We start from the raw sequence: 26,837 nt of genomic DNA on the forward strand, positions 1-26,837 counted from the left end.
AGTGATAAACAATTAACTTCTGATAAATTACTATCCAGAGCCAATAGCATTTGTATTTGACCTCAGATAGTGACTTAACACTTTAAGTTTTAAGTACCAGAGTTTAGAAATATTAAATTGCTGAATGTGAGAGTCTGAAAAATCCAAGAACGAGTCTTAGCTAAAGACAGGTCTAATGCTGATCCTGCTGCCAACTCACTCTGGTTCCATATCTCAGCTTTCCTCATACACCGGATTATCTATCAAGCACCATAGAGATATACAATACACTAGAAATAAAAAACCCATAACCGTTTAATTTCAAAGATTTAGTTTTGTTTACAAGTTTTAGGTTACTGCCATTGCAAGAATGTAAATTATTATTTGCATTGCTGTAAAACTTGGAATTGTGTTCCTACACAAAGTGTCCAGGATTTCTATAAGTTCAAAACCAGAGAAAGAACTCCTACTCTAATTTTCTTTAGCTTCTACACCTTAGCATAAGACAAGATAAAAAAATGGATAGAAGCAAATAGATGAGGAAGAGAAATCAAGCAAACAGTGTGATGAACAGTGATCAAGATTCCTGCTCCCTAACTCTGCTTTGTGCGTGATACAGCAAAAGAATGTTTAAAGGAAGAAAATAAAGGAAGACAAGGAGGTAACTTCTCAAGTCTGTATAGAAAACACCTCCCAGTCGTGGACTGCAATGGTATCAGCACAAAGATCCCCTGTCTGAAAATTCAACCAGCAAGCGACGAAGGGCAGCATCACTGGCCAAGGAGAAGCGGGAGTCTGCCTCTTGGCTGTCTTGAGATGTGCTGCACTGGGATAGTCTAGGGAAGACCTGGAAGGTGAAGACAAGCAGCTTATGCTGGATAAAACAGAACAAGGAGGGCCCAGTGTTGGGATACAAAAGAAGAGATGACACACTCAAAGGAGCCATGTAAGAAAAACATCTTTATCAAAGCATTTGAAAGGATATTAACATGGCAGATTATGTTTGTCATAATAATTGAGATATAAATTCTGAGTGCCTGGAGAGTTTTAGTTATATGGGAAGACAGGGAACATTGTACCTTATAAAAGTCTGCAGAGAATCTGTAAAATGTATATGGAGATGGTAGGATGTAAAGAAAAGACCAATTTAAAGGTAACATTCTGCTTATTGGCTCAAGGAAGAAGCACAATCGCTCTGTTCACTCGAACTGCAGAGGACTGGAAAGAAGAACCTTGCAAAGAATGGCAGAGGCAAGACACAGACTCTGTTTTCATCTTCTTATTGTAAGCTGATTGTAAGCTCATTGAAAGTTTGCTATAATGAAATAGGTAAAAAGGTAAACATCAAAAATGTGTAAAAACATTTCTTGATTGTTCTTCAAAACTTTTCTGGGTGCCTTATATAAATCCACAGCCTGCCTTACACTTTCTGGCAGACTATATTAAAATAATATGAGATAAGTTTTTTTTTTAACTTGTGGACTTGTTTCCATAAAAATTCTGCTTTTAGTTTCATTGCCATTTTACTACTTTTAGTGAATGGCAAATTTACCTTATCCATAAAGTAAATGAAATAATTTGGTAATATTTATATTTCTACAGCAATAATTACAAAGCTACTAAAAGGAAAAGATGCAATGCAACAAATTTAAAAAAAACCCCAACATTCACATCCAAGAAAAAATTAAAAAGATAAAGGCTTCACATGCTGTTGAATGACTCAGCATACTTGTTGCCAAGTATTTGCAGTTAGCATTGGCAAAATGCTGTCATGTTCCACCACTAAATGAACCTCCCCATCCCTCCCTGGAAACCTCTATCCTCAAACTTTATAGCAAATGCTGACAGTACAATATTCTTATTGCTGAATAAATCTTAAAGCATAGCCACAAAATATGATACGGATTTTAAAACTGCCCACTAGAAGGCAGAATTCCCTAGCATTACATTTTAGAAGCTGAACTGATGAGAGTTTTCCCTCTACTTGACATTCAAGTAACAATTTAAGGTAGTTAAAATAATCTCAGCTAAACAGTGGAACAGGTGTAGATTCATTATGCTGGTATTTGTAAGAGCAGCATTTAATACATAAATATTTAAATTTTAAAATGTAATAATAATGCATCTCAAAGCAAAAGCATCAAAGTCACTAAAGACGCATCGTGACTGAAAACTGTAAAAACTCCATGTGCTGTGGAGGCAAAAGGATGACTACACTGAATGTTCCTGCATCATCCCAAACTCCTCCCTGACCTCCGAAGGACAGAGAATACAGACCTACAGTCCTAAGCAAGTGGAAGTCAATGCCTTGACCAGAATGTCAGGCTGAGCGTATCACCAAGCCCACTTTCTGCCAAGCAGTCAGCTGGAAGAGGTGCAATAAAAGGAGGCTGTGCTGACTTGCTGTTTTCACTTTCTGTTGGCGGATTCCTGGTTTTCCCAGGCAGAGTGCTTTGGGGATCAAGTGCCAACCAGTAGAAAAACAAAGGGTCTAAAGACACAAGGACAGAGAAAAAGTATCTGAGAATTAAAGACTCAGAATCCTTTAAATTCAGTCCTGGGAAAGCACATGATGATTAGGAAATTGAAAAGGCAGGGAATGACTATCCAATACAAAATCCAGCCTTCCCTGGGATTAGAAAAAAAATGTCCAACCTGTTCAGAGATGTTTCAGAGCTGCTGGAATATGCTGGGGCTTGCAGGAGTGGACTGACAAGCATGACACCCAGCTGAAGACCCCTCTGTCTGCCCAAGGGTGCAAGAAATGAACGGTGGTCAGAAGAGACCATGAGGCCAAAGGGCAGAAGAAATGCTGGGATGGAGGGCTGCTCTCTTGGCACAAGCTGCCAGCCATGCCTGCAGATCTGCTGTGCATGGACTGAGCATGGCTTGCGCCTGCCAAGGAACTGCAGCAGCGCAAAGGCAGCTTTATTTTCCAGAAATGTCCACGGGAGAAGGGATTCAGGATGAACTCTACGACACAGAAAGTTTGTGAATAGATGCTGTTGGCCTTTCTCATTAGTTTGGCGATTTCAGTCAATGGTTAATTGCTCATCTATTTGGTTTCCTTGGTCCTTTTGTTTGTTTTCTCCCTTCAATTAATTTATGCTAATGATGTGCTTATTTGGTGTTCTTTAATTCCCTGTCGTTATACAAACAATATTCCAGCTCTCAGAGTTTTCTCTTTATGTAGCCTGATACAAAGTGGAAATGCTGGGTGAAAAGAAACCAAAGCGCATCAGTGCTGTGAAGGGCCACTGAGCTCCTGAACAGGGAGAAATAAGCTCAACTGCCCTTGGAATCAGGGATGCCACTTTACATAACTGGATACAAATTCTATTTTTACTCTTGGTCTCCAGGCATTGAAGTTATATAGCGAAACAGAAGCTTATTAACAACAAGTCTTAAAAGCCCATTTTGTGCAGAAATCATCCTTTAGCCCCTTTCTCTCTCTTCTCCAAGTAGGCTTTCCAATTTCTTTCATGTCTGTCTCCTCCTGCTCCTCAGAATGCCCTGTCCTCCTTCCCTCTTTACTCTCTCTTGCATAACTGAGATTTGCCAAGGAGGCAGCTACTGGCTAGATGAGGATGAAGTCAAATCCATGAAGCCTTCTTTACAAATGCACTCATTTCACACCATATAATGAGATCAAAAGCAAGATGTATTTTTCAGGATCAAAAGTGCTCATTACCTTTATCCCCGAGCTCTCTAAAAAAGGTCGGTCCTGGTTTAGCTTTGGCAACACACAGCAGTGCAGCATCCACTTCCTTTAAGACACAAACAAGGAAACATAAAGCCAATTTGAGAGAGAAATCCGTTCAGTTGAGTAATAGAAAGGATGCAAGTTCTTTTGAAGAAGGAAAGGAACATTTTGCTTACCTTTTTTGTCAGTTTCTTGGCTGAGGCTTTACCTATAATAAAAAAATGATCATCATTCAATAACAAAGCGACTTCAAACTTTGATCAGGTTCTGTGGCATTTCTGCAGATTTTTATGGGAAAATGCTAATATGAAACAGAGTATTTTGCAGGAGGCAGTTTGTTTCCAATTCCCACAACGATCAAGAAAGGACAACATTTAAAAATAATATAAGCGGTCTGTTCAAATGTTCTTGCAACCTAGATGAAACCATGGACCACTCTGGTATCTATGACTGATTTACTGGTGTGATTTTGCATACTGTGAGCTACAAATGTAGTACAGATTCCAAAGCAAGATTACACAGTAAGAAACAAATCGAGTATTTATAAAGAGGTTTGCACACACACGTAATAACCCTTCAAGTGCAAGTTGAGTATGCAAGAGCTAAGAAATTCTAAGAAAGAATTAAAACTCTGAGAAGTAAGCAGAAGTAAATTGAACAGCTCTGCCTCCTGAAACAGCAGGAGTTTGCATGAAACCACGAAACCACCCAAACTCCTAAGTATTTATAATAGGGTCAAGTCTAAAAACTTGATTGGGGAGCCACTGACACCAGTATGGGTTGTAGTCCTGTGTCGAACACCCGCCTGAGGAGCTGCAGTGGAACATTTCAGCTGGTTAGACAGGGACCACAGAAATCCCATGGTCAGGGACTGGCAGGAGCTGAGCTTCATCCTTTCCCAGTCTTACCCGCCCTATCACACCAGTCTGTCTCCTCAGCATTTCTCCCCATGCAGTTCTTACACCCCTGTGTCCTTCACTCTCACCACTCAGCCCACTGCTCCCTTCCTTCACCACCAGCTCCTCTGGATACCAGCCAGCCATTCCCTCCTCCTTATTCCCGCTGTGTAAGCATGAGGCGAGCTTGGTGGCATTTGCTGTGAGGAGCAGTACCCCTGCATGCAGCAGCTTGCTTTGCTCAGCTGCTTCATGGGCATCTTGCATCCAAGGGGTCACCAGCTCAGCATCACTGTTTGGAAACGGCAGCCGGGTGAGCTGCTGTCAACAAACTTCTACCAACCATTTTCACAGAGCCCGAACTTAGGCAGGCAGAGGAGCATCCTCAGTAGAACAGCAAATTTTCATAATGCTGGCAAAAGATATGCCCAGCTCTGGGGGGTGGGGGTAGGGTGGGGTGGGTGTGGGGTGTGTTTCCACTGGCAACTTTTGGCTTTGGACAAGGGAAGCTGCTGGAACATTTCAACCAGCCATAGTTCATTTTTTCAGCACAGGCAAACCAGTGCCCTGGCCTCTTCTCCCTGAACTGGCAGTAACAATTTTGCTGATAAATTCCTCTCCCCACCCCCCTGCCCCAAATCTGCCTAAGGCAGACACCTGGCACATAACATTGCAACCCAAATGTTTAAGTTTGACAAAAGTTATAAGCAACTAAAATTAGGGTTTTAATACTGGAGTGTTGAGTGACCCCAGCAACAGGTGTTGCCAGCACCACCTGTTCCTGGGGATGAATACCTTTTTGTGCAGTGCGTGAATGTACATTTACACACATATACACTGAGATATAAAGCTCCATGGACAGAGAGATACCTTCTAGCTCAAAGGAAGTATGAAATCCTCTATTTTGCTTCACTTGAGATAAAAGGAGTCAAGACAAGTAACAGCCTGAGAGATGGAGTAAATATCCCCACATCCATCAAGGCTGAGTCCTGAGATGCAACACCACAGCTCAACACTGCTCACTGCTGCAGAGCATTTTAATGAATGGCTATTTAGCAAATTAAGTGATTCAGATCTCAGCTTTGAAATGTCACCGCCTCTGTACAGCACATTTCAATGAGGAATTAAACTACAGCAGCTCTTTCAGCTCTGGGAGATGCACATGGTGAGACGTCTTGCAAGAGGGAATGAGTCAGGCTGTAGGTCTGTGAAAAACAGCATCTGAAAGGAAAGAGGGAAAACCACCCCGCAGAGATTTTCACTGTGAGTGCTCTCCATGGCTGTCTGTTTTGAAGCCAGGCAACTTTTGTTTGGTTAACAGTGACTCCCCTTATTCCTTTCTCCTGGTGATCCCAAGAGCATTCACATCCGGGGCAGCATCTGCTACAGCAGCAGCATACTGGGCAGCAGCTTTTTGCCAGTACTGAGGAGGATGATGGAGACAAGCTGAACTCTGCATGCTGGAAAAGCAAAGGCATGAATAACTGATACAAGGTAAAGAGAAAGCACTGGGATCTACAGCTGAGACACTAGATGGCCAAGCTTGTGGTTAAGTCTGTGTTTCTCTCCATGTTGTATTCAGCACAGTAACTCTGAAACACTTCAGCTACCTGGTTTTAGCAAACACGTGCTCAGTAAGAACTACCCTACCATGGTAAGAATTAAGAAAGAAAATCTGTAGCAGAGATGTGGACTCTTGAAGGTCAGTTGTGTCCTGGGCTGCATCAGGAACAGAATAGCCAGCAGGTCGAGGGAGGTGATTCTGCCCCTCTGCTCTGTTCTCGTGAGACCCCACCTGGAGTACTGCATCCAGCTCTGGGGTCCCCAGTACAGGAAAGACATAGAATTGTTGGCAAGGGTTCAGAGGAGAGCCAAGAAGATGATCAAGGGGCTGGAGCACCTCTCCTATGAAAACAGGCTGTGAGAGTTGGGCTTGTTCAGCCTGAAGAAGAGAAGGCTCTGGGGAGACATAATTGCAGCCTACCAATACTTAAAGGTGTCCTAACAGGAAAGTGGGAAAGGGGTTGTTCACCTGGAAGTGTAGTGTCAGGACAAGGAACAATGGCATCAAGCTGAAAGAGTTTAGGTTAGATGTTAGGAAGAAATTATTTACTCTGAGGGCGGTGATGCCATGGCACAGGCTGCCCAGAGAAGCTGTGGCTGCCCCCTCCCTGGCAGTGTTCAAGGCCCAGGTTGGATGGGGATTTGGGCAACCTGGCCTAGTGGAGAGTGTCCCTGCCCATGGCAGGGGGTTGGAACTAGATGGTCTTTGAGGTCCCTTCCAACCCAAAGCATTCTGTGATTCTATCAGCCCACAGTCACAACTGCACCCGCCTAGAGCTGACGCAAACGGCTGCGGCAGGAGGCATCAACACCTGCCCTCTTGCATTCAGCTATGGCCACCCTCCAGAGGACGTATTAAGATGTTTACATGCTGCCTGACCTGTTTCAGAGATCAAATGACAGTAACAACAGCAGTACAGAGGTGCTCAGGCTACCCTGACCGGGGAATCTTAGTGGAGGAGAGGAAGCCTTTGCTGAGCAGCAGAAGAGGAAGAGGACACTTCCTGATGTGGCGAGGGCCTGAGTGAGGTGGGTAAGAGTCGCTCCCTACCACGGCTGACTGCACAAGGGGCAGCCGCTGCTATAAAAGAGGAAAAAAAGGCAGGAGGTAAAGGGACAGATTGAGAGATAAGCAAAGACGTTTCTACTTTTCTAAGTAGTAAATACAGTAGAGTAATAAATGCGGAGCCTTTTAATGGTCTCTTTTCATGTGGGCTTCAAAATCAAAAGATTTAATAACCTAGTCAAATGGAAATGGCATACAGATGTCAGGAAGCATGTGCATGGGGAGGCCAGGAATTTTTTTGAAACAACCTGACGTTTGGGACACTTGTGTTGTTTTTCATATTGCTGCTTGTGTAAAGTATTAGAATAAAATCTCACAACAGCATAATAATTTAAACTGTAGAATAATTTTCTCCAATTATTATTGTAATATTTTCTAAGAATTAAATGTGGTAATATTCTATGGGTACCACCACCACATAAAATCATCTGTGAAGACTCAAGTTTTCACTTGGGAACATCAGCTACTTTATTGTAGCACTCATAATATTCCTCAAATACCAATTTAGCTCTTGGTGATTACTGTCCGTTTATTAACTTCCGAACAATGAGATCCCTTTAAACACCTATGAGGAAAGCTCTGCAAATAGCTCATACTACCATATCAAATACAGGAACCAGGTCTTACAAGGCCTTGTCTACACTAATTAGGAGAAGGTGGTTAACTGCTCTTTGCAGAAAACGCACTGTGAAGGTATGAATAGTTTTCTTAGCCAGTTTGGATACAAAAAAAAAGCGCCTTTTCCTTTCTACCAATTAAATCTTGGTGCTGTCATTTCTGACATGACTACAGATATATCAGAATCTAAGCTTCTCTCTGAGGAATACAGGCAATGGTTATACTTATTAGCAACTATTTCGTGTATCAAGTAAAAAGATCTGTACAATGCATTTTTCCATAGATGTATTCGCTTACCTTGATAGATTCTTACTAATAGGTAAATTAATGATACATTAGGAAACTTATTCATAGTAGTGACTGTCTTCCTTTGGTATCAGAAAAAGAAAATTGTATTTTTAATTGTTTTGAACTTGAATGAATAAGAAGAAACAACTTTTCCTACAGTCTTGCCAAGACTGTGATGGAATTCTGGCTTGAAGGACAGCAAGTATTTTCAAAGGTCTCTACCTGCTTTACAGATGTTATCATCTAATTTTTCACCATCTATAGCGGATCCATGAAACAACAATGAGGTACAGACAGACCTTTCATGGATAAAAAGCCATTTTAGCTTTTAAAGTTGAATGAATACCAAGTCTACTTAGAATCACACAAATTCTGTGAGGTTAGCCAAGAAAGTTAGCTGACAACTGTAATTAAGAAAACACTGCCAAGAGCGTCTACGTCAGCCTTAATTTGCCCTCGGCAAATCTGGGTATTTTGTCACACACATTTCTTACAATAGAAGTGTTTCCATCATCTATCAGTTTTTAACACTAAGGTGTAGAATGGACCTGACATCAATGTTAGGATTAGCATTAGGAAAGGGCTGAATTAAACAAGTACTCACTTGCACTCAGTAACACCCCTTTACACCTGTACAGCTAAGGAAAGGCTTAGATCTGACAAAAGACATTTAGAGGCAAAGAATGAACAAAATCACAAAGATCAGCCAGTATAATAACAACAACCAAGTGCCAAAACAAAAGTAGAGAAGTTACTACTATCTGCAAGAAAGCATAATTTTACAAGTCTGTGACACTGCTCTATTTTTGTAATACGGAAATTAAAATTAATTTTTCACTCAATCTTTTCTCTGTGGAGAAATGGGAACAGTATAAAATAGGTATCTTTCCCCAGGAGGACAACAAACTCCTGTCCCTTTTATCAGCAAAGTCACTGAGATGGTTTGACTGAGATCTCTCTTTAGCTCTATTTCAGATGGATGCAGCAATAAACAAGTAAAAAAATAAGCTAAGCTTCCCTGTTTTTTAGATGGCAATCATTAGTCCTTTGCTGAGGCTTGGCAAGTTCAAAGTCAGACTGGGGTGCTAGGAAACCATTTGTTTTTCTATGAAAAATTAAGAAGAGAATAGCGTTAAGTATGTCACAATTCAAACAAACTCCGGTTCCACAAAACCATGAGTGAAACGAACCTTTCAAGCTGGATGGGATTTCAGCACAGTTGTAATCTGAGGACTGGGGTGTTTTAAAAACCAAAGCCACTGTGCGCAGCTCATGCTGCAACCTTTCCAGCCGAGCCCACCCTGCAGCCTTGCCTGCCATGGGACAAGAATTCGGGTTTCTCCATCTGAGACAGCTGCCAGCTTTCAGGCAAGCTGGGCTCTGAGAATCCTGCCCCTGCGCCCCAGCGAGCTGGCTTAGATAAGAATTGCGTATGGTGATTTCCTTGGGGAGATCCTGTTAACATTTTTGCTTAAATTAGCCTAAAATAGAAGTTCACTGAAATTCAATAGCTTGTATTTCATTCCCAGCTTTCTCACAGATATTTTTTATGATACCAGACAAGCACCTTAACTCAACAAGGTGTCCTTTGTTTACTCGCTTTATTTATGTTCTCAGCTCTCTAAAGCTCTTCCATGCATTTATAAAGTACTTACTGCTAATGAAACCAATAATGTAAAGGGCAAAAATTTAAGCCAGTAATTAGTTCTTTAGGGCCCCCTTTGGAAATACTGGTGATATTGGAGATAAATCAAGGATAGCAAAAAAAAAAAATTAAGGCTTTTTTGAATGCATGACAAACCAAGTGGTCAGATTCCTATGATAGTTCCTGGCAAACAGATATCTGAATAATAAATGAGCATGCCATTTAAATGAATTAAGAATCCACTTCAGCTAGAAAGCTTTTACTGAACCAGTGTATTGCTCCATTGAAAGATAATTGATAAAAGGAATTTCAATCACATGAATTAGCGAATTGAATCACCTGAATTAAAATCAAAGTATGCCCAGTGGAAAAGGCAATTTGCAATAATAGAAGCTTCTGAAATGCTTTATAAAACAAGCTTTGCATCTGTCCTTCTTTATTTAGAGCAATCGTTCCTCTGAGGAAATGAGAAATATACAGCGCTGGGCCGAAGCCAGCGCTGGCAAATCTCCACTTCAGAAGAGCAGTTGCATCCGAGCCAGTCAATACCGGAAGGTTTCTCTGAGAGCAAGGCAGCCCGGGGTAAAAAGGGTGGGATGCTGATGCAGGGAGAAAACATCAAAGGATGACACAGTCTTTTAGGGAACTCAAACAGACTGAAAAATTACGATAAGCCAGTTTTCAAAACCCGTTACAGAGACTGTGGCACCAAGTCACCAGCGGTGCCAGAACTTCCAGAATAACCACAGGTATCAGGGCAAAAGCAGACTCTGGTACGGTGCACGTGAGCAGCTGAGTCCTGTCTTGGGATGGCAGCAGCAGTCTGTAGGGATAGCAGGGAGAGCAGGGAAACCAAGTGACTTGAGAACAAGTTCAAACTTCCCAGCCTACCACAGGACCTGCACTGCAATGATGCACAGCATGCAGAAAGTGATTTCTTCCAAAACACCCCAAAAGTCTATCAGCTGTGTAACAGCAGCCCTTGGCTGCAAAAGGAGCATAAGAGGTGAGTTAAGACTTCACGTGTAACACACAGGCAGCAGGGAAGTCAAAGCAGAGTGTGCAATGGTACATGAGCATCTCCCCGGCAGGAGAGGCCGCCAGCACTCTGGGGTGGTTCTGAGCTCAGGACAGCGGGCAGCAGCCAGAGGAAAAATGCGTCATGTGAAACACAACTCCCCAAACTCCCAAATAAGCACCTCATGCTTGGTTCCTCTGGCTTCATTTAGATGTCTAAAAATTGGATGCCTAAATCTGAGTTAGTGATCTCTATGGTGCTTCGCTGTAACTATGATGGTGTAAGGATGTACGTAAAAAAGGGTTTATAATTAACTTTGAAATCTGTTGCTCCTATTTCAGATCTGAAGAAGAGCTCATATGCCCAAAAGCTCGTCTAAATTTTCCAACTTACAGCAGCTGGTCTAATAAAAGATGTTATCTCTGACTACAAACCTCATCCTGACTAACGACCCCGGATCCCTTCATAGTCAAAGCAGAGAAACAGGCACAGCAAAAGAGCGATTAATTCCTGATTCAGATAGGGGGTCTAATACAGGCCCTGGACTTACCTGTTTCCTTCCATTACCTTTAAAAAGATACTACAATCACTCACTGTGACCCGACATTCAGCTTCTCCTTGTCTAAACTGAGTAGATGAATCCTGGTTGCCCAGAGAGGTGGTGGAGGCCCCATCCCTGGAGATATTCAAGGTCAGGCTGGATGAAGCTCTGAGCAACCTGATCTAGTTAAATGTGTCCCTGCTTACTGCAGGGAGGTTGGACTAGATGACCTTCAAAGGTCCCTTCCACCCTAACACAGTCCATGATTCCATGATTCTGCACACAACCAGTCTGCACACCCCCCGGACTGCTTTTCCTATCTGTGACATCTGCAATGTTTTTTTTCCAACCTCCTACCTATCAGCCCAATGTTAGCAGTGCTAAGGGCATTTAACCTCTGTTTTATTAAGAACTTAATCAGATCCAAGGGCAAAGTGTACTACAGTTCAAGAGGCAGAGTGGCTGTGTAATTGGAGCAATAAAATACTATACAGGACAATTAAGATTACCTGGAAGGAGCTGTATCCATAAGACATGTTTCTGAGACCAGGAGGGTGGAGAATGACTCCTGCCAACCTACAGAAAACCTTATGCAGTTCAGACCTTTGGGATGGATGGTGTCTCCTGAATTTGGACAAAAGCATGGACCTTCCACAAAGAGCAGGCAGGAAGAGCCTCAGCTCAAGAAAACCTCCTACTGTTAAGTGTGAGATGTTAGTCAGTCTCATCTAGCAAAAAGAACAGCATAAGCTAGACTGAGGCTTCAAGAAGACTCAATTAATGAACTTTGATCCTACCCTGAAATAAAGAGGAGATGATTTCTGTAGCATTGCTATGCTTTATGTTGTCATCTCCCATTGCTAACAAAGACTAGTTTTTTTAATATTGTAGTGTTGGAGCACTTGCTAGGATAAAGTATTAGCAACAGGTGAAGATAAACTACAATGATCACCCCGTAGCACTAACGTTTAATTCTGTTCCTCTACTAGACAGTGTTAAAAGTCATGATCTCTGGCCCAAAGGCTCTGTAATCTACTTTACAGCTAAAGAAGATAAGCATAACAAAAATGAGAAGAACAAATAAAGCAGGATAAGAAAAACAACACTGAAATGACACAGTTAAAAGTGTTAACTGCATGCACAACTTGAGCAAATTGCATCTTAATTGTAACCAGAGATTAATTTGGATTCAGAATGAAAATGTGTCCTAATCAATTGTCCCACTATAAAAATGAAAGAAAAGGTCAATACCTTAACAGCACCAGACACTCTTACCTCACTGTGTAAGACTTGATTTAAGGTTCTGTGCTCAGTATACAGCCATCATCACCACTGTAGCAACTACTGCTATTGTATCTCAGTCAACCCCTTCCTTTCTGATTTGTATTCTTCCACCTATCTGGAGATCTTCCCTACAGTGACAAACCGTCACTTTTCACATGCATCTTAGAAAACATAAAAAAAAAATATAATACAGCTAAAGAGTAAGCACAGGAACATTAAAGACTGTTAATTATTACAAATTGGATTCAGTTGCTGGCAAATTGAACTGAGGTCCAGACGAAGAATTCATCCTTTGTGTGGGAATTTGTCACTAGCTTAAAGCTACGTTACTGAGCCTGGAATACAGAGAAAGAGGGCATGTGTCAGAGAGGACTATCTTTGTCACCTTCTTGCTTTGATGCAATTTATCCCCTAACCAGGAACTGCAAATCACATTAAACCATGTCAAATTACACGAAGTAACTGTGTGGTTTATTTACTGCACTTTGACATGTAACGAACACTCCGACGTGCAAGAATTACAGATAACAAGGCCAGAAACAACCATGTGGGTCACCTACTTTGTCCTATTGCTCCCAGCAGACTTTTGCTCACACATTATCTCATCAGTTTATGTGCACACAAAAGCATGTTCACACATTCAGAAGATAGTATTAACACTAAACTGTCGTCTGGGAAATGGCTTCAAATTGTGCCAGGGGAGGCTTAGATCGGATATTAGGAATAATTCCTTCAATGAAAGCGTTGTCAAGCACTGCAACAGGCTGCCCAGGGAAGTGGTTGAGTCACCATCCCTGGAGGTATTTAAAAGATGTGTAGATGTGGTGCCGAGGGACATGGTGTAGTGGTGGCCTTGGCAGTGCTGGGTTAAAAGCAGGACTCAACGACCTTAAAAGTCTTTTGCAACTTAAATGACTCCATGATTCTATGACTGGGGTTCAAAAGACAATAGTGGTGTTCATTCAGCTGCTATGAAAATAGTTTGCCTTTTCTTAAACTTTCCCAAATACAAAGTTCAGGGTACTGTTGATACTGCTTCTTCTGAGTAGAAAAAAACCCAAAAAAAGCAGTAACTTGATAATTTAAAAATTAAAACTGGAAATATTTAGTGGAAAAAAATTGAAATTATTCCTGGTGTCAGCATGAAAAATGCAGTTCTGTTACCATAATTCTGTTCAGATGTAGGGCATTTATAGCACTTGTGTCCAAGCAGTAAATAGATGACATATTAGTGCATCAAGGCAATTTAAATTACTGCAGTGGGTAAGTAACTGGGAGCACTGACATTTCACATAAATTGAAGGGTTCTCAAGAGTCCAGTAAATATGAAAAGCTATTTAGATCCAGTTTATATAGTAGCTTACTTTTTTTCCTGTTTCACCCTATCACATATCAAAATTATTTACACCATCATTAATGCTTTCTTTTTTGTTAAAACAGTATTTTTCTTTTAATGATTCATTTCCTTCCACCACAGCAACATGCAGTAAAAGTTCTTAGAAATAATGCAGAAAAATGTTCCAAAAGGTGACAGCTGATTGGAAAAGGACAATGGAATTTTGCTAGAAATATGAGTTAGGGGAACTTTCTTTCATCATATCCCAGCAATCCCTACTCAGACCTTTGTAAGGAAAAAAAAAGATATTAAAAGAGTGAGATGGCTGATGTCCTCCTGCACTGCTACTGTGAAATGTGGAAATCTCATCAGCAAGATGCCCAATTTCTATTGTGTCACTATTCTAATGATGGCAACCATTGCTCCTGTTTCATTCGCCTAAGGCCTTGTCCTTCCATCAAATATCTCAAATCTTACTCCTTTAGGGCTGCCTTAAACCAAACAAATCTTTTTCAATATCTTGTTATTCTTATTTCCAACCAGTAACAACAATTCCAGGGAATATAGAACAAACACAAAACGAAGCACATAGAACTCCTTGAAAGAGCCCAGCACAGGGCCACCAAGATGATTAAGGGAGTGGAACACCTTCCTTATGAGGGAAGCTGAGGGAGCTGGGCCTCTTTAGCTTGGAGGAGACTGAAGGGTCACCCTATTAATGTCTATAAATATATAAAGGGTGAGAGTCAGGAGGACAGAGCCAGGCTCTTCTCAGTGATGGCCAGCGATAGGACAAGGGGCAACAGGTGCAAGCTGGAGCATAGGAAGTTCCATGTGAATGTAAGGAGGAACTTTTTCCCTGTGAGGGTGATGGAGCACCGGGACAGGCTGCCCAGAGAGGTTGCGGAGTCTCCTTCTCTGGAGACATTCAAAACCCACCTGGATGCGTTCCTGTGTGATGTAGTCTAGGTGATCCTGCTCTGGCAGGGGGGTTGGACTAGATGATCTTTCGAGGTCCCTTCCAACTCCTAATGTTCTGTGATTCTGTGGAACAGCACCTTTTGGGTGATTGTGAAAGATGGAGAAGCTTGTGGGAAGACCCATGAAGTGAGGCTCCTCCACAGTTAAGGAAAATTGCTTCATCAATGGAAAAGCTGAAGTTGGAAAGGAGCTCTGGAAACCATGGTGATAATTAGAATGTCCTTATCTTCTCATGGTGACAACTGGAAAAAGGTCAAAGCAGGGTCATCAGGGAAGGATGCCCAATACCATGTCCGGCTGGGTTTTGGATAGGCTTGCAGACACTTGTTTCTAGATGGGCTATGAACACCTCTCTAATTTAATTCAGTCACCAGATCAATTTCACAATAGGAGAATATCAGTGTTTGTGTAACCTATACTAACACCAAATACAAGCACTAGTTAGTAGCTTTCATATGGAACTTTAGTGTTTTCCACCCTTGCTTGTATTAAAGGCAACAACCCTCTTAGGCAGTTGAAGACTGTATCCTGGCTTCAATTCTCATCGATGACCTATGAAGAAGAGACACCTTTTTGGCCTTATTTGTCATGACATGAGAGCATTACGTACTGGATTTGACAGTGAATTTTGGGCATTTTATTGAAATGAAACAATTCTATGTTGCTGCTTTCATTAATGAGAGCTCTGTGTTTAACCAGTCTTGGGACATTTTGTTTTGCTGTCTGGAGTATGATAAATGACAACCCCCCCAAAAAAAAAAACCTATCAGAACCTTATTATACTTATCTTACAGAACAAAAGACCCATTCAGGAACATGCAATTTACAAGGATTAGATGTCTGAGGGCATTGCTATTGAGTTTACAGAACAGTTAAATTGTAAATTATAATGAATATAAATTTTGCTTAGGAATGAAAGGATTAAGTGAACACCCACTAGATGGTGTTCAATTACTGCACAGGGTGACCTGGGCTAGTTACAGCTCCAGCTCCTATTCACCTCTGCTGCAGACATTTCTTGAAGAAACAACAAATAAATTTGTATAAGAGAGGAAAAAAAAAGGATGAAATCACCCTCTCCACTAGAAATTTGGAATACTTTAATAAATGAATTGCCACCTCTGTAGATAGTTGGTAAGTGCAATGTCTAAAATACATGACAAATCTAGCTAAAAGAAAGTACACAAGATTGTTTTGGATCTACTTACTAATATTCTATGGTTTTACTCAAAATAACCTGTATTTTTGCATTGGTAATATTAACCATCTATTCCTCATCCTCCCAAACTCTCCTGACATCATCCATTGAAATAAAAGGGCAAATGAACACTCACCAAAGAAATATTTGCTATTAGTTTTGTTGAAAGAATGAATTATCAGGTATCTATTGTGGAACCTAATGCATCACTTCCTTTTCCAGCAGAATTGTAACAACTGCTGCAAATGTCCATTAGTGATTAGTGAATCATCAGAAAGTAAAAAAAAAAAAAAAAAAAAAAAAAAAAAAGGAAGTGGTGCTATTTTAGGGAAGAGACTTTTGGCATAGGTGGAGTACTCTAGCACTTCAGATATTTTAGATTCCTGGAGATTACAGGGATGACTAGCAATAAAGAGAATTGCTATTCAGAGCTGAATTAAGCTGATCCTGTCATGTCAGAATTTCCAGAAGGAATTGTTTCCCTTTATAAGGCTCTGTAGTGCACTCTTACATTAAAATTTTAGGAAGGCCATTTTAATGCAGATGACCCCAGTGATGACATTACTTTTTCCAATTGCCACCGTGAGAAGATAAGGACATTCTAATGACCATGTTTGGGAATTTTCCTACAGAAGACTCTTTGGGCATTTTACTGATCTTGCACAGTCCTGCTTTGCTATTTCCATAACTCTCAAGGTTCAGTCATTATTGCAATCTGTAGCTTTTCTTTCTTCCTTCCTTCTCATGCTTAATCAGAGTTCCTTTCAGTGGCTGCCTTGCTTTCCTTCAGTTGATGGCCCACATCATTCTTGCTTTTACCTTTAAATTAGCCAGGACTTTCTTTCTCCTTCTAAGATTAGCTCATTCTGTTATTAGTGCATACAGAAGCTCTGAGCAAACCAGTAACAATCCCTGCTGAGTTTGACTTGTTTATACATCATTAACATCTGTCACATAGCAATTAACAGATGTTTGGGAAGTTTTCCTACAGCAAGGGCTCCAAGCATATGTAAGTGATAACAGAATGCTCCTGTATTTTAAGCTAAGAAAGGCTTATTCTATTTTTGCCACACCAAAAGACTAGTGGAGTAATCTAGTTTTGGTTTCTGAGAGAACCAGAATGAAGAAAGTTACATAAACTTAATTTGAAACGTAATCTTTATTCAGAAGATAAGGTGGTAATGGAAAGAAGAGCAGGACCATGAAAAGTCTGAGAACTCCCCTAAAGATCAGAGAGAACTAAAGTAATGAGAAATCATAGAAAAGCTTAAAACCAGATGTTAATCATGTCTCACTGCAGTGGCCACAATGGTTTGGTTAATTTGCAAGTAAGAAAAAAATTAATGATGCCAATAGTGCATTTGATAATAAATTACTGACATGATGTCCATCAGTTTTCCCTACCAGTAGAAAAGAAAGTCTTTTGTACCAACTGGAACACCTCCTCTGCTCTGAAGGGGTCAACTCTGGAGACTAAGAGAAGCAAAGATAACCTGTACACTAGTGGTACATCAAAATTCCTACTAACATTTTCAAATTTAGCTTGTAGCAGCTTTCAGTATGCCTGGCTGCTGTGTCCACTGCCTCTAATTACCCTTGCATTGTCTCCTTCATGCCATACTCATACTGTACATTACCCAGGAATATCAAGTCCTTAATGTGCAAAGAAGAATGCTCTTTGCCATATATATATATATATATTATTTTTTTTAATGGGGTCATAATCATAATTTTATGACTACATTAAAACTTTCTTCACCTATGAACAGAGATAATAATTTGCTCTACTGTACTACCCTCCTAGCAGACACATGGACCAAAGCACCTATGGTGCTGGAAGCTGTTCTTCTGCAAGTAACAACCAGGAGTAAAGCACAGGCTTAACAACTTCAAGTGTTTCGGTGCAGTGAGCATTGCTTTGTACCATTTTTCTCTTTGACTGAAGCTGCAGTTTGACAAACATCTGAATGATGTTTCAGCACCAGTATTAATTTTAAAAGCTCCTGACTTCCATCCTTGTTCCATGCCTTAGGCTACAGCGATTGCTAGGGGATTGTGCTGTGAGGCAGGGAATGGAGCTGGCTTTACAGGAAGAAATCACATTCAGAGAAGTATGGAATAAAGCTACCTACATGAAGCTGTGGAATGGATGGCCTCACCCAGCCAGAGGAGATAAAAATAAGCTTGGGTTTGTTTAACCTAACAAGACCAGCACTGAGTGGTAATATAATTATCTATAACGCATCATGGGGTTAAGATTCAAAAAGAAAAAAACCCCAAACTATTTTAGGTAATGGGAAAGGTTGGCACAAGAGCAAGTGGGCTTAAATAGTCATTAATTTTAGGCTGGATATCAGAAGAGTTTTCAAGCAACAGAGGAGATGCTGTGTCACCATTTTCCAATATAAGCAGTGGCTACAAATGATTTTAAATTGAGCATGAAAAATTTATAAAAGGTCTGTATTTTACATTTTTAAACTGCTAAAGCTGACTTTTAGACTTTATATGAGAAATTTTGACATACTTAACCACAAGATGATAAAAAATAGTGGTAAACCATTACTTGTCACACTCATAGAGGATAGAAATGTTAAAAAGCACTTTACAAGTATTACACGTTAACTTAGGTGAGCTGTGGTAATAAATACAAGTGTTCTTACAATGGTGTAACTAAGCAGATATCCTTGTTTCTCCCTGCAGCAGTAACAGATATAAAGAATAGCGACTGTCCTGAAAAGAGCACTTACTGTAGCTGTGGAGGGAAGAGACTGAATTGAAATCTCAATCCAATTTTACGTAGACTTCTTACAATTCTCAATGTGGGTGCAAATGACAAGCAAGCAATAGATGGCTTTCTTTTAGTGAAAGAGTAAAGTCATTTTATGTTGCCCACTGTTCTTCTAAATTTGCCAGACTGGTTTAAAAACCCCTCAGGTTCTCAACAGCAGAGACTGCCTTTACCACCATACACATCACACAAAACGTTGCTGTTTTCTGCTAAATAGTTGCTGTCTTTTGCCAATTTGAACAAAGCCAGAGAAGCAGATGAAATTTTTAAACATTAAGCTTTACATTTTCTCGTAAGAAAGTGACAGCAAAACAGAAGTGAGCTCTCACATTCTCTGTCAGCAAAAAATCCATGGAGAAGAAATAATCATAGAATCATATAATGCTTTGGAAGGAAAGTGACCTCAAAGATCATCTAGTTCCAACCTCCTGACACGGGCAGGGACACCCTCCACTAGGCCAGGTTGCCCAAAGTCTCATCCAACCTGGCCTTGAACACTGCCAGGGAGGGGAACCTCTGGGCAACATGTTCCAGTGCCTCACCACCTTCATAATAAAGAAATTCTTCTTAACGTCTAATCTAAATCTCCCCTCTTTCAGCTTGATGCCATTGCCCCTTGTCCTATCACTTCACTCCCTGATGAACAGCCTTGATCCCACTTTCCTGTAGGATACCTTTAATTATTGCTAGGCCGTAATTAGGTCTCCCTGGAGCCTTCTTTTTTCCAGACTGAACAAGCCCAACTCTTGCTGCCTCTCTTCATAGGAGAGGTACTATAGCCCCTTGATCCTCTTTGAGGCATCCTCTGGACTCACTCCAACAGCTCTATGTCTTTCCCGTACTGGGGATCCCAGAGCTGGACGCACAACTCCAGGTGGGGTCTGATGAGAGCAGAGCCAAGGGGCAGAATCACCTCCCTCGACCTGCTGGCCACGCTGTTCTTGATGCAGCTTAGGACACAGTTGGCCTTCTGAGCTGCTAGCACACACTGCCAGCTCACATTGAGATTGTCATCAATCATAACTGCTATGGCTGGGTGTGGGTGACTGCTCAGAAGTTGTCAGGCACAGTAAATAAATACAGTCCCAATGGAAAAGCAGGTGTCCATCCACTTGAGATAAGATGCCTAATTTTAGTATTCTCTATTATAAGAATCTGCCCTGGCAGGCTCACAACTGTTTGGATCCAGTCCACAGTTATGAACAAACACACCTCACTCTTCTCCAGGAAAACCAAAACAAAAACAAAACAATAAAAGAACATGACCCCCAACAAACCAAAACAAAATAAAAAAAGACAGAAGTAATCTGTTTTCTGGAACTGGCAGTTTATCCAGTAGGATACGTGACTGACTTACCACTTGCCTATTCCAAAGAAGCAGCAAGACTCCACTGTCCCAGTAATTCCAGAGGTATTGGCACAAAGGATGCGAATTCAAAGCTTGAAAAGAAGGGTAGGACTTGGGAAAATGAGCTGTCTCATACTTCAAATGTCAGCTCTTCTGAAAGACAACTGAACTAATTTGGATAAAGTCCAACGGTGTTTTATATTCAAATCCCAGACAAGGAGCCTATTTTTTAATTTTTGTTAAGCTCTTGGTGAACAAAGTCCAAAGACACAGGCATTGCCTATATACTGGTAAGCTAACTAGAAAAACCAACAATGGTCAATTAGGGCACATTTGGATCTAGCAACAATGCTGAACTACCTTCCATCTGGTAAGAACCACGGCAGGATTTGTTGGAAAACATCACATCTTTCATTAGTTATGGCTGAAAAATCCTTATGCTTTCAGGTGCACAAGCCTTTTCCAGGTCTGTGAGGAAAGATATTTAACTAAAGACGTAGCCAGCAGAATGACCAGGTGCTCACCAGCATTATGGATTGTGGTGTGAGGATCAGAGCTCTCTGATGGATTGGACAACGTTGGAAGACTGATTTGATAACTAAGAGTTGGTTCTTGCCTGTATTCTCTTAGTGATGAAGCAGATAAGGCCAAGAGAAGACACTGCCATGTAAGCAGGTGGCTCTAACAACAGAAACGTGTGTTTTACATATGGAAAACCATCTTGGAGCTTGGTATTTGCTTTTGTTTCACAGTAGATGAGAAACGCTACTGAGTGCAATCTGTGCTGTAACCCACTGCAAATGCAGGGCTGGGGAGTGAAAAAGAGCATAACCCAGGTAGTTTCTCCCTTAGGAAAATGACGGCAGTGTTTTCCTAACAGGGAGCAATGGGACTTCTCAAAGGTCTCCCTGGAGACCCCAGCCATTCAGCAAGGAAGGACAGCTCCTCTTGTCTACCAAAGCAGGCTCCACACCTTGCCTCCTATTATTGCTTCGAAGGCAAGTGACTGACACTTCGTGGTTCTACCTTAGATTTTTTTAAAAAAATGCCATAATGTAACATTTAGCACCTATTTGTGTGACCTGTCCTAAGGAACATGCTTTGCCAAGGGGGTTGGACTCGATGATCTCTGGAGGTCCCTTCCAACCCCTACAGTTCTGTGAGTCTCTGAATTTCTTATCAGAGCATGCAGCGGAAAAAATCAGTCTGTATAAACATTTAAATCATGAGACTAATGTAATAAAAAATCAGTGGTGGCCTAAGAAAAAGCTCAGAACCATCAGCATCGAAAGAGTTACAAACAACTGAAAACGTGAGGCTAAAATGCATCCTAGATTTTGGCAGGAGCCTGACCTGCTCTCTTGGCACCTGCTGTCACTCACAGAGGGTCCAACAGATCCCCATCAGTTCTAAGCATGTGAATGCAACCCAAGGAATTTTAAAAACAGATTGTACTTCTTCGCTATAAACCAATACCTGTCCGTGTTAAGGACATATGTTGCAAGAAATTAAAATACATTTAAGAGTGATAAAAATTCACTGAGTCTGATTTTCACGCTACATCTGTAAAGACTTAATTGTCAGTTAAACAGGATGCTTCAGAACTGATTAAATTCCACTGAATTTATTAAAAAAAATAATGCTGAAGTAATCTGACAAAAAGTATTCAGAACCCACAGCAGAAAGAATCCCAGAGATATTTTCTGTGGGATGATGACAGCGTAACTGTAGCTGAAATAGTGCGTGGTGTTCCACAAAAAGAAGAAATCTTTACAAATAGGAAAAACATTTAGAGACCAAGAGTGGTTGTACAAGTTCTTGAAATCTGCTCACAGGTATAAAAAAAAGTGACTTCTCAGTTAAGTATTTTAAATATCACAGTAGCATGTCACAGAACGGGAGTACTTGACTAAAGCAGAAACTGTTGCAAGACTTCTGAACTTCTAAGGCAGCCGATGTTTATACAACAAGCAGACTCCTGTTATTAATAACGAGATCTTTCCATTACTTGTACTACAAGCATTCTGTATGTGGACAATATATTTTCATTCGTTTCAAGGAATCTGTTTTCCATTCAGATGCCATTAAATAACCAATAACTTTCACACTTTAAATAACTAAATCCTTCAAGATGTGTGTTGAGACCACTCGCCTCTTGCTTGCAACTGTGCTGAAGCCTCACCAGTTTTATTATTGACACTATTTTTACGTTGAGTTTTTAAAAATTGCTTTCATTTATTGAGAAGCTGCAATAAATCTTCTCCTTAACAAAGCTAAATAGCTAGGAATGTATTTTCAAAACGTCACATCTTGCCAAAGTTTTTACCTGTTCAGTAAACATTGAACTCAATTGAGATAAGAACTCTGATTCTGCCTCATTCTCCAGTTAGTCAGCAATTCCATAAAGGAAAAAAATAAGAATTAATCACAGCAAAGCCACAAGCTTATTATAACCGTACTGTTGTCTCATGCTGACATAACCACAAAAATGCATATGTAATTAATACAATCTTAGTATAACTTAAAGGATTAAAAATACATTTTTCTGGTTGACTTTACAAGGAATGTATCCTTGGTACCTTTGGCGCTGTCTTGTAACATGGAAATGGAACAGGGGGAAAAAAGGACACATTCCCTCTGTGCAGCTTCTTAAGTAATTTTGACCATTGCTTTTTTTCCTCCAAACTTCACTGCTCAGCCCCTCCTCTTGTTCCCCCACCTTCCTCACTGCTGCAGCGCTGGAAGCCAGCTCTCACCTAAAACCTCTGCGCTAACCTGCAGAGCCAGAGAGGTGATTCTGCCCCTCTACTCTGCTCTTGTGAGATCCCATCTGGAATACTGTATCCAGCCAGAGTCCTCAGCACAAGAAGGACATGGACTTCTTGGAGCAGGTCCAGAGGAGGGCCACAGGGATGCTCAGAGGGCTGGAGCACCTCTCCTATGAAGACAGGCTGAGAGAATAAGGCTTGTTCAGCCTGAAGAAGGCTCCGAGGAGACCTGGTAGAGGCCTTCCAGTACCTGAAGTGGCCTACAGGAAAGCTGGGGAAGGACTGTTTATAAGGGCATGGAGTGATAGGACGACAGGTAATGGTTTTAAACTAGAGCAGGGTTGGTTTAGATTAGACATTAGGAAGTTTTTCAGTATGAGGGTGGTGAGACACTGGAACAGGTAGCTTGGAGGAGGCCCTGAAGACATTCAAGGTCAGGCTTGATGAAGCTCTGAGCAGTTTGATCTAGTGAAGATGTCCCCGCTTACTGCAGGGGGGTTGGACTAGATGACCTTTAAAGGTCCCTTCCAATCTAACACATTCTATGATTCTAATCACAGCATCTCTTCCTCTGTTTCTCTGAACCTAACAAGTTTTTTTCTGAAAAACGAGAGCAAACAAATCAGTCTGATTAGTTATCAGACACGAAACTGAGGTCAAAAGGAAGACACTGGGGTATATGCATCTGAACTCCACTAGAAACAGAAACTCAAAATCCAGAAAAAAAAAATAAAACAAACGACTGACAGCTCATTCTGAAGTGCCCATCTACTGTCTGGCCTAAGGACAGTGGAGAACTCAATTTTTCTAGCCATCACAGTCTCACACTGTATCCTTTCCTCATGCACAGCTGTGACCATGCCAGTGCTGTGGCAACTTGAAGCCAGAAGCCACATATCTTACCAAACCTGCAAACACACCACAATCTTGCACCAACCACATTTTCATAGAAAATTTACCCAACTCAAAAAACTTCCCCCGTTCCCCATCCCTCTGTGCTGTTCAGGGGGAGGAAGGAGGGAAACCAGCGGGGAAGTTGACCCTGGGAAGAAGGGAAGGGTGAGGGAAACTGTTCTACAATTTGGGTTTATTTTCTCATTATCCTACTCTGCTTTGATTGTCAATAAATAAATATCCCCAAGTTGAGTCTGTTTTGCCTGATGAGTGATCTCTCCCTGTCCTTTTGTTGCATCTTCTCTCTCCTGCCCCGCTGAGGAGGGCAGTGACAGAGCAGTTTTGGTGAGCACCTGGCCTCCAGCCAGGATCACCACATGTCTTGCAGAATATTCATTTTCTGAAGGATTCTTGTATCTGCAGTCCTTTCCAAAATTGAATACAGCTTTTCTCATATATTCTACCAGAACAGCACACCAGAGATGGTATTTCCATGGAAAAGCTCTAGCACAATATCAGCTGTATATCTTGAGTGTGAGCCTATGAATCCACAACTGTTTAAAACACAAGTTTTACATGAAGCTGGAAGGGTCTTTTAAAAATGCTTGTGCATTGCAATGAAAATGCAGTGTAAGTCAGCTGAGCTTTATGCTTCTTATACCTGCTATCTTTAAAAATGCTAGAATTTCTGATGCAACGCAGCAAGTTCATATATTTTTATTAGATATGACTAGACATCGAGGACTTTTTACTTCATGATAAAAGAGAGTCACAAAACCACTTTTCCACCAAACTATCATTGCATCAGATACTATGTTTTACACAAACAACCCAAGGATTACCCAGAACTTGGCTGGTTTTACAATGGTTTGCCACACATCCCTGTGGTAGCATTGTTTTAATGCAAGATTACATGGCAAACAGCCGAGAATCCAACAAACCCAACAGCACATTTAGGATGCGCTGGGTGAACTGGTACAAAACACTGCCGTGGGTGTTTTGTAACAGGCTCAAATCCTGTGCCACACTACCCCATTTCATTTACTGTTTGCCACTGGCTATAAAGAGGTGGCTGCTTCCTTCTATAAAATAACTAACGGTAATAGAATTAGGCAAATATTTGCCAAGGTAATCCAGTGTGAAACACTCCATGTAAAAGCAAGCAGGTTTTTTTTCGACGGTGCCTTTTTTCCTTCAGAAGGTTCTTTGCTTTGTCAATATGCAGAACAAAATACGTCTGTCAGGAAACTGCATTTGTTATCAGCTCATTCTCCTTAGACGGCAGAACTGTAAATATTTTCCTTCATTATCACCCTGACAGTAAATAACTTTGCAGGTGTGATTTAATCAATAGGAATGCCAAGATTTCACAATTTTTGGCCTACCTTAAAGAAAATGAGTAATAGAGAAACCCGTGCACCAGGAAGCAAATGGGCAGAACTAGTGAACTAAGGTCTATCAAGCAGGGTTCAAGATCACTTGGGTTGGATGACAGTTGATATATTTGCGCTACAGTTCATCTGTTTTCTTATCTGGGAAAGTGTTCTATAATAAATCATAATTTATTGCATGTTTTGCAACCTTGTCAAAGGGCACACCTAAGATTTTTGCTTCAGTAATAAATTCCACCCAACTGTGTACAGGAATTCACTTGACAATCTGGACATAGCTAAAATATTTCGGTATTTTTTAATGTCAGCATTTTTGATCTAGCACCACCAACCCAACTACTCATCCGCTTTACACAACACCACACTTGCTTCCTTCTAAATTGAATTATGTTTAAAAATAAACAGGAAATTTCAAAGTAATTCTCCAATGAAAATCATCTGTGAGTAAAAAAAAACCTGAGACTGTTGGACCAGGACCCTTATTCCCAGCCTGTAACTGCTTCTCCTCTCCTTTTGCTAGCCTCTGGCCCCTCTGGAAGTGTTTCTCTCTGAATAGGAATATAACCATAGAGTGTTGTGATCAATCTTCTTGGTGTATACACCTAAACTGCCCGTGAGGCTGGTCATATGTACCTGCCTATTATATATGTAAAAAAAGACAATAGAAACAAAACTTCAGAACAGCCTATGGAGCAAGCTAAGCCTTCCATATTCTTACAAACAGTGATCAATTGGCAAACTCCATTCATTTGTAAGCAAATGTTTAATAAGATGAACAGGTATTGCCAGGATGCTTTAGGTTTTTCTGAAGGTGGTTGGGGTTTTTTTTAAAGACATTAATAAAAAATAGGTAGAGATTACCCAAATCATGACAGCTTTAAGTTCAGTATTATAAGACTCATCATTTGTATGTAGTATCACATTTTAAAATTCCATCCCAGTATGCCAGAGACTTCTTAGAATTAGTGGTGACAAGCCTGTTTTCCTTTCTAAAACCACTGTTCAGGGAGAAAGGGAATTAATTTTATGATAAAAGCAGAAAGTTTCAAAAAATAATTGCTGCTTTGCTATGAGGTTCACTATCTTGTTCTTCTCTCAATATACTCAGTCATAGTCTTCAGATAGATCATAGAATCATAGGGGTTGGAAGGGACCTCAAGAGACGATCAGGTCCAACCCCCCTGCCAAAGCAGCTCCCCAGCTCATATTGCACAGATAGGTCAGTTTATTTTTCTCGTAGGAAACTCTTCTGAACACAATGAACAAATCATTTCCTTTAAAATATTTAAATAACCATATTTCTCTGCCAACAAATACCATGTCTGTAAGAAAACCTAAAATCCCAAATGATATGACCTGTGTACCATTGTGTTTATGGTACTAGCCAAAGAACCCACACCAATGACGGTCAAAAAATATTTAGGAGCATTAGATTCAAGTACTAACATTCATCTATGAACTGTCCATGCTGCTACTGTTGTAAGTCTGACCTCGATTTGAAATGCTAAATACATGTTAGTGCAAAGATTTTT

The 26,837-nt window shown here is 40.8% G+C and overlaps 1 protein-coding gene across 1 annotated transcript in view; it reads right to left on the minus strand.

Annotated features, from left to right (window-relative positions):
- MICU2 (mitochondrial calcium uptake 2) overlaps positions 1-26,837 on the minus strand; it is a 146,235-nt gene that overhangs the window by 36,781 nt on the left and 82,617 nt on the right. Inside the window, exons 3-4 of the mRNA XM_084270255.1 lie at positions 3,859-3,890; positions 3,671-3,746 (exon numbers count right to left, since the gene is read on the minus strand). Of these exons, the coding sequence (XP_084126381.1) occupies positions 3,671-3,746; positions 3,859-3,890 (108 nt within the window). The remainder of the gene's footprint in view (positions 1-3,670; positions 3,747-3,858; positions 3,891-26,837) is intronic.

This window comes from Gallinula chloropus (assembly GCF_964237585.1).
Source record: "Gallinula chloropus genome assembly, chromosome: 1".
NCBI lineage: Eukaryota > Metazoa > Chordata > Aves > Gruiformes > Rallidae > Gallinula > Gallinula chloropus.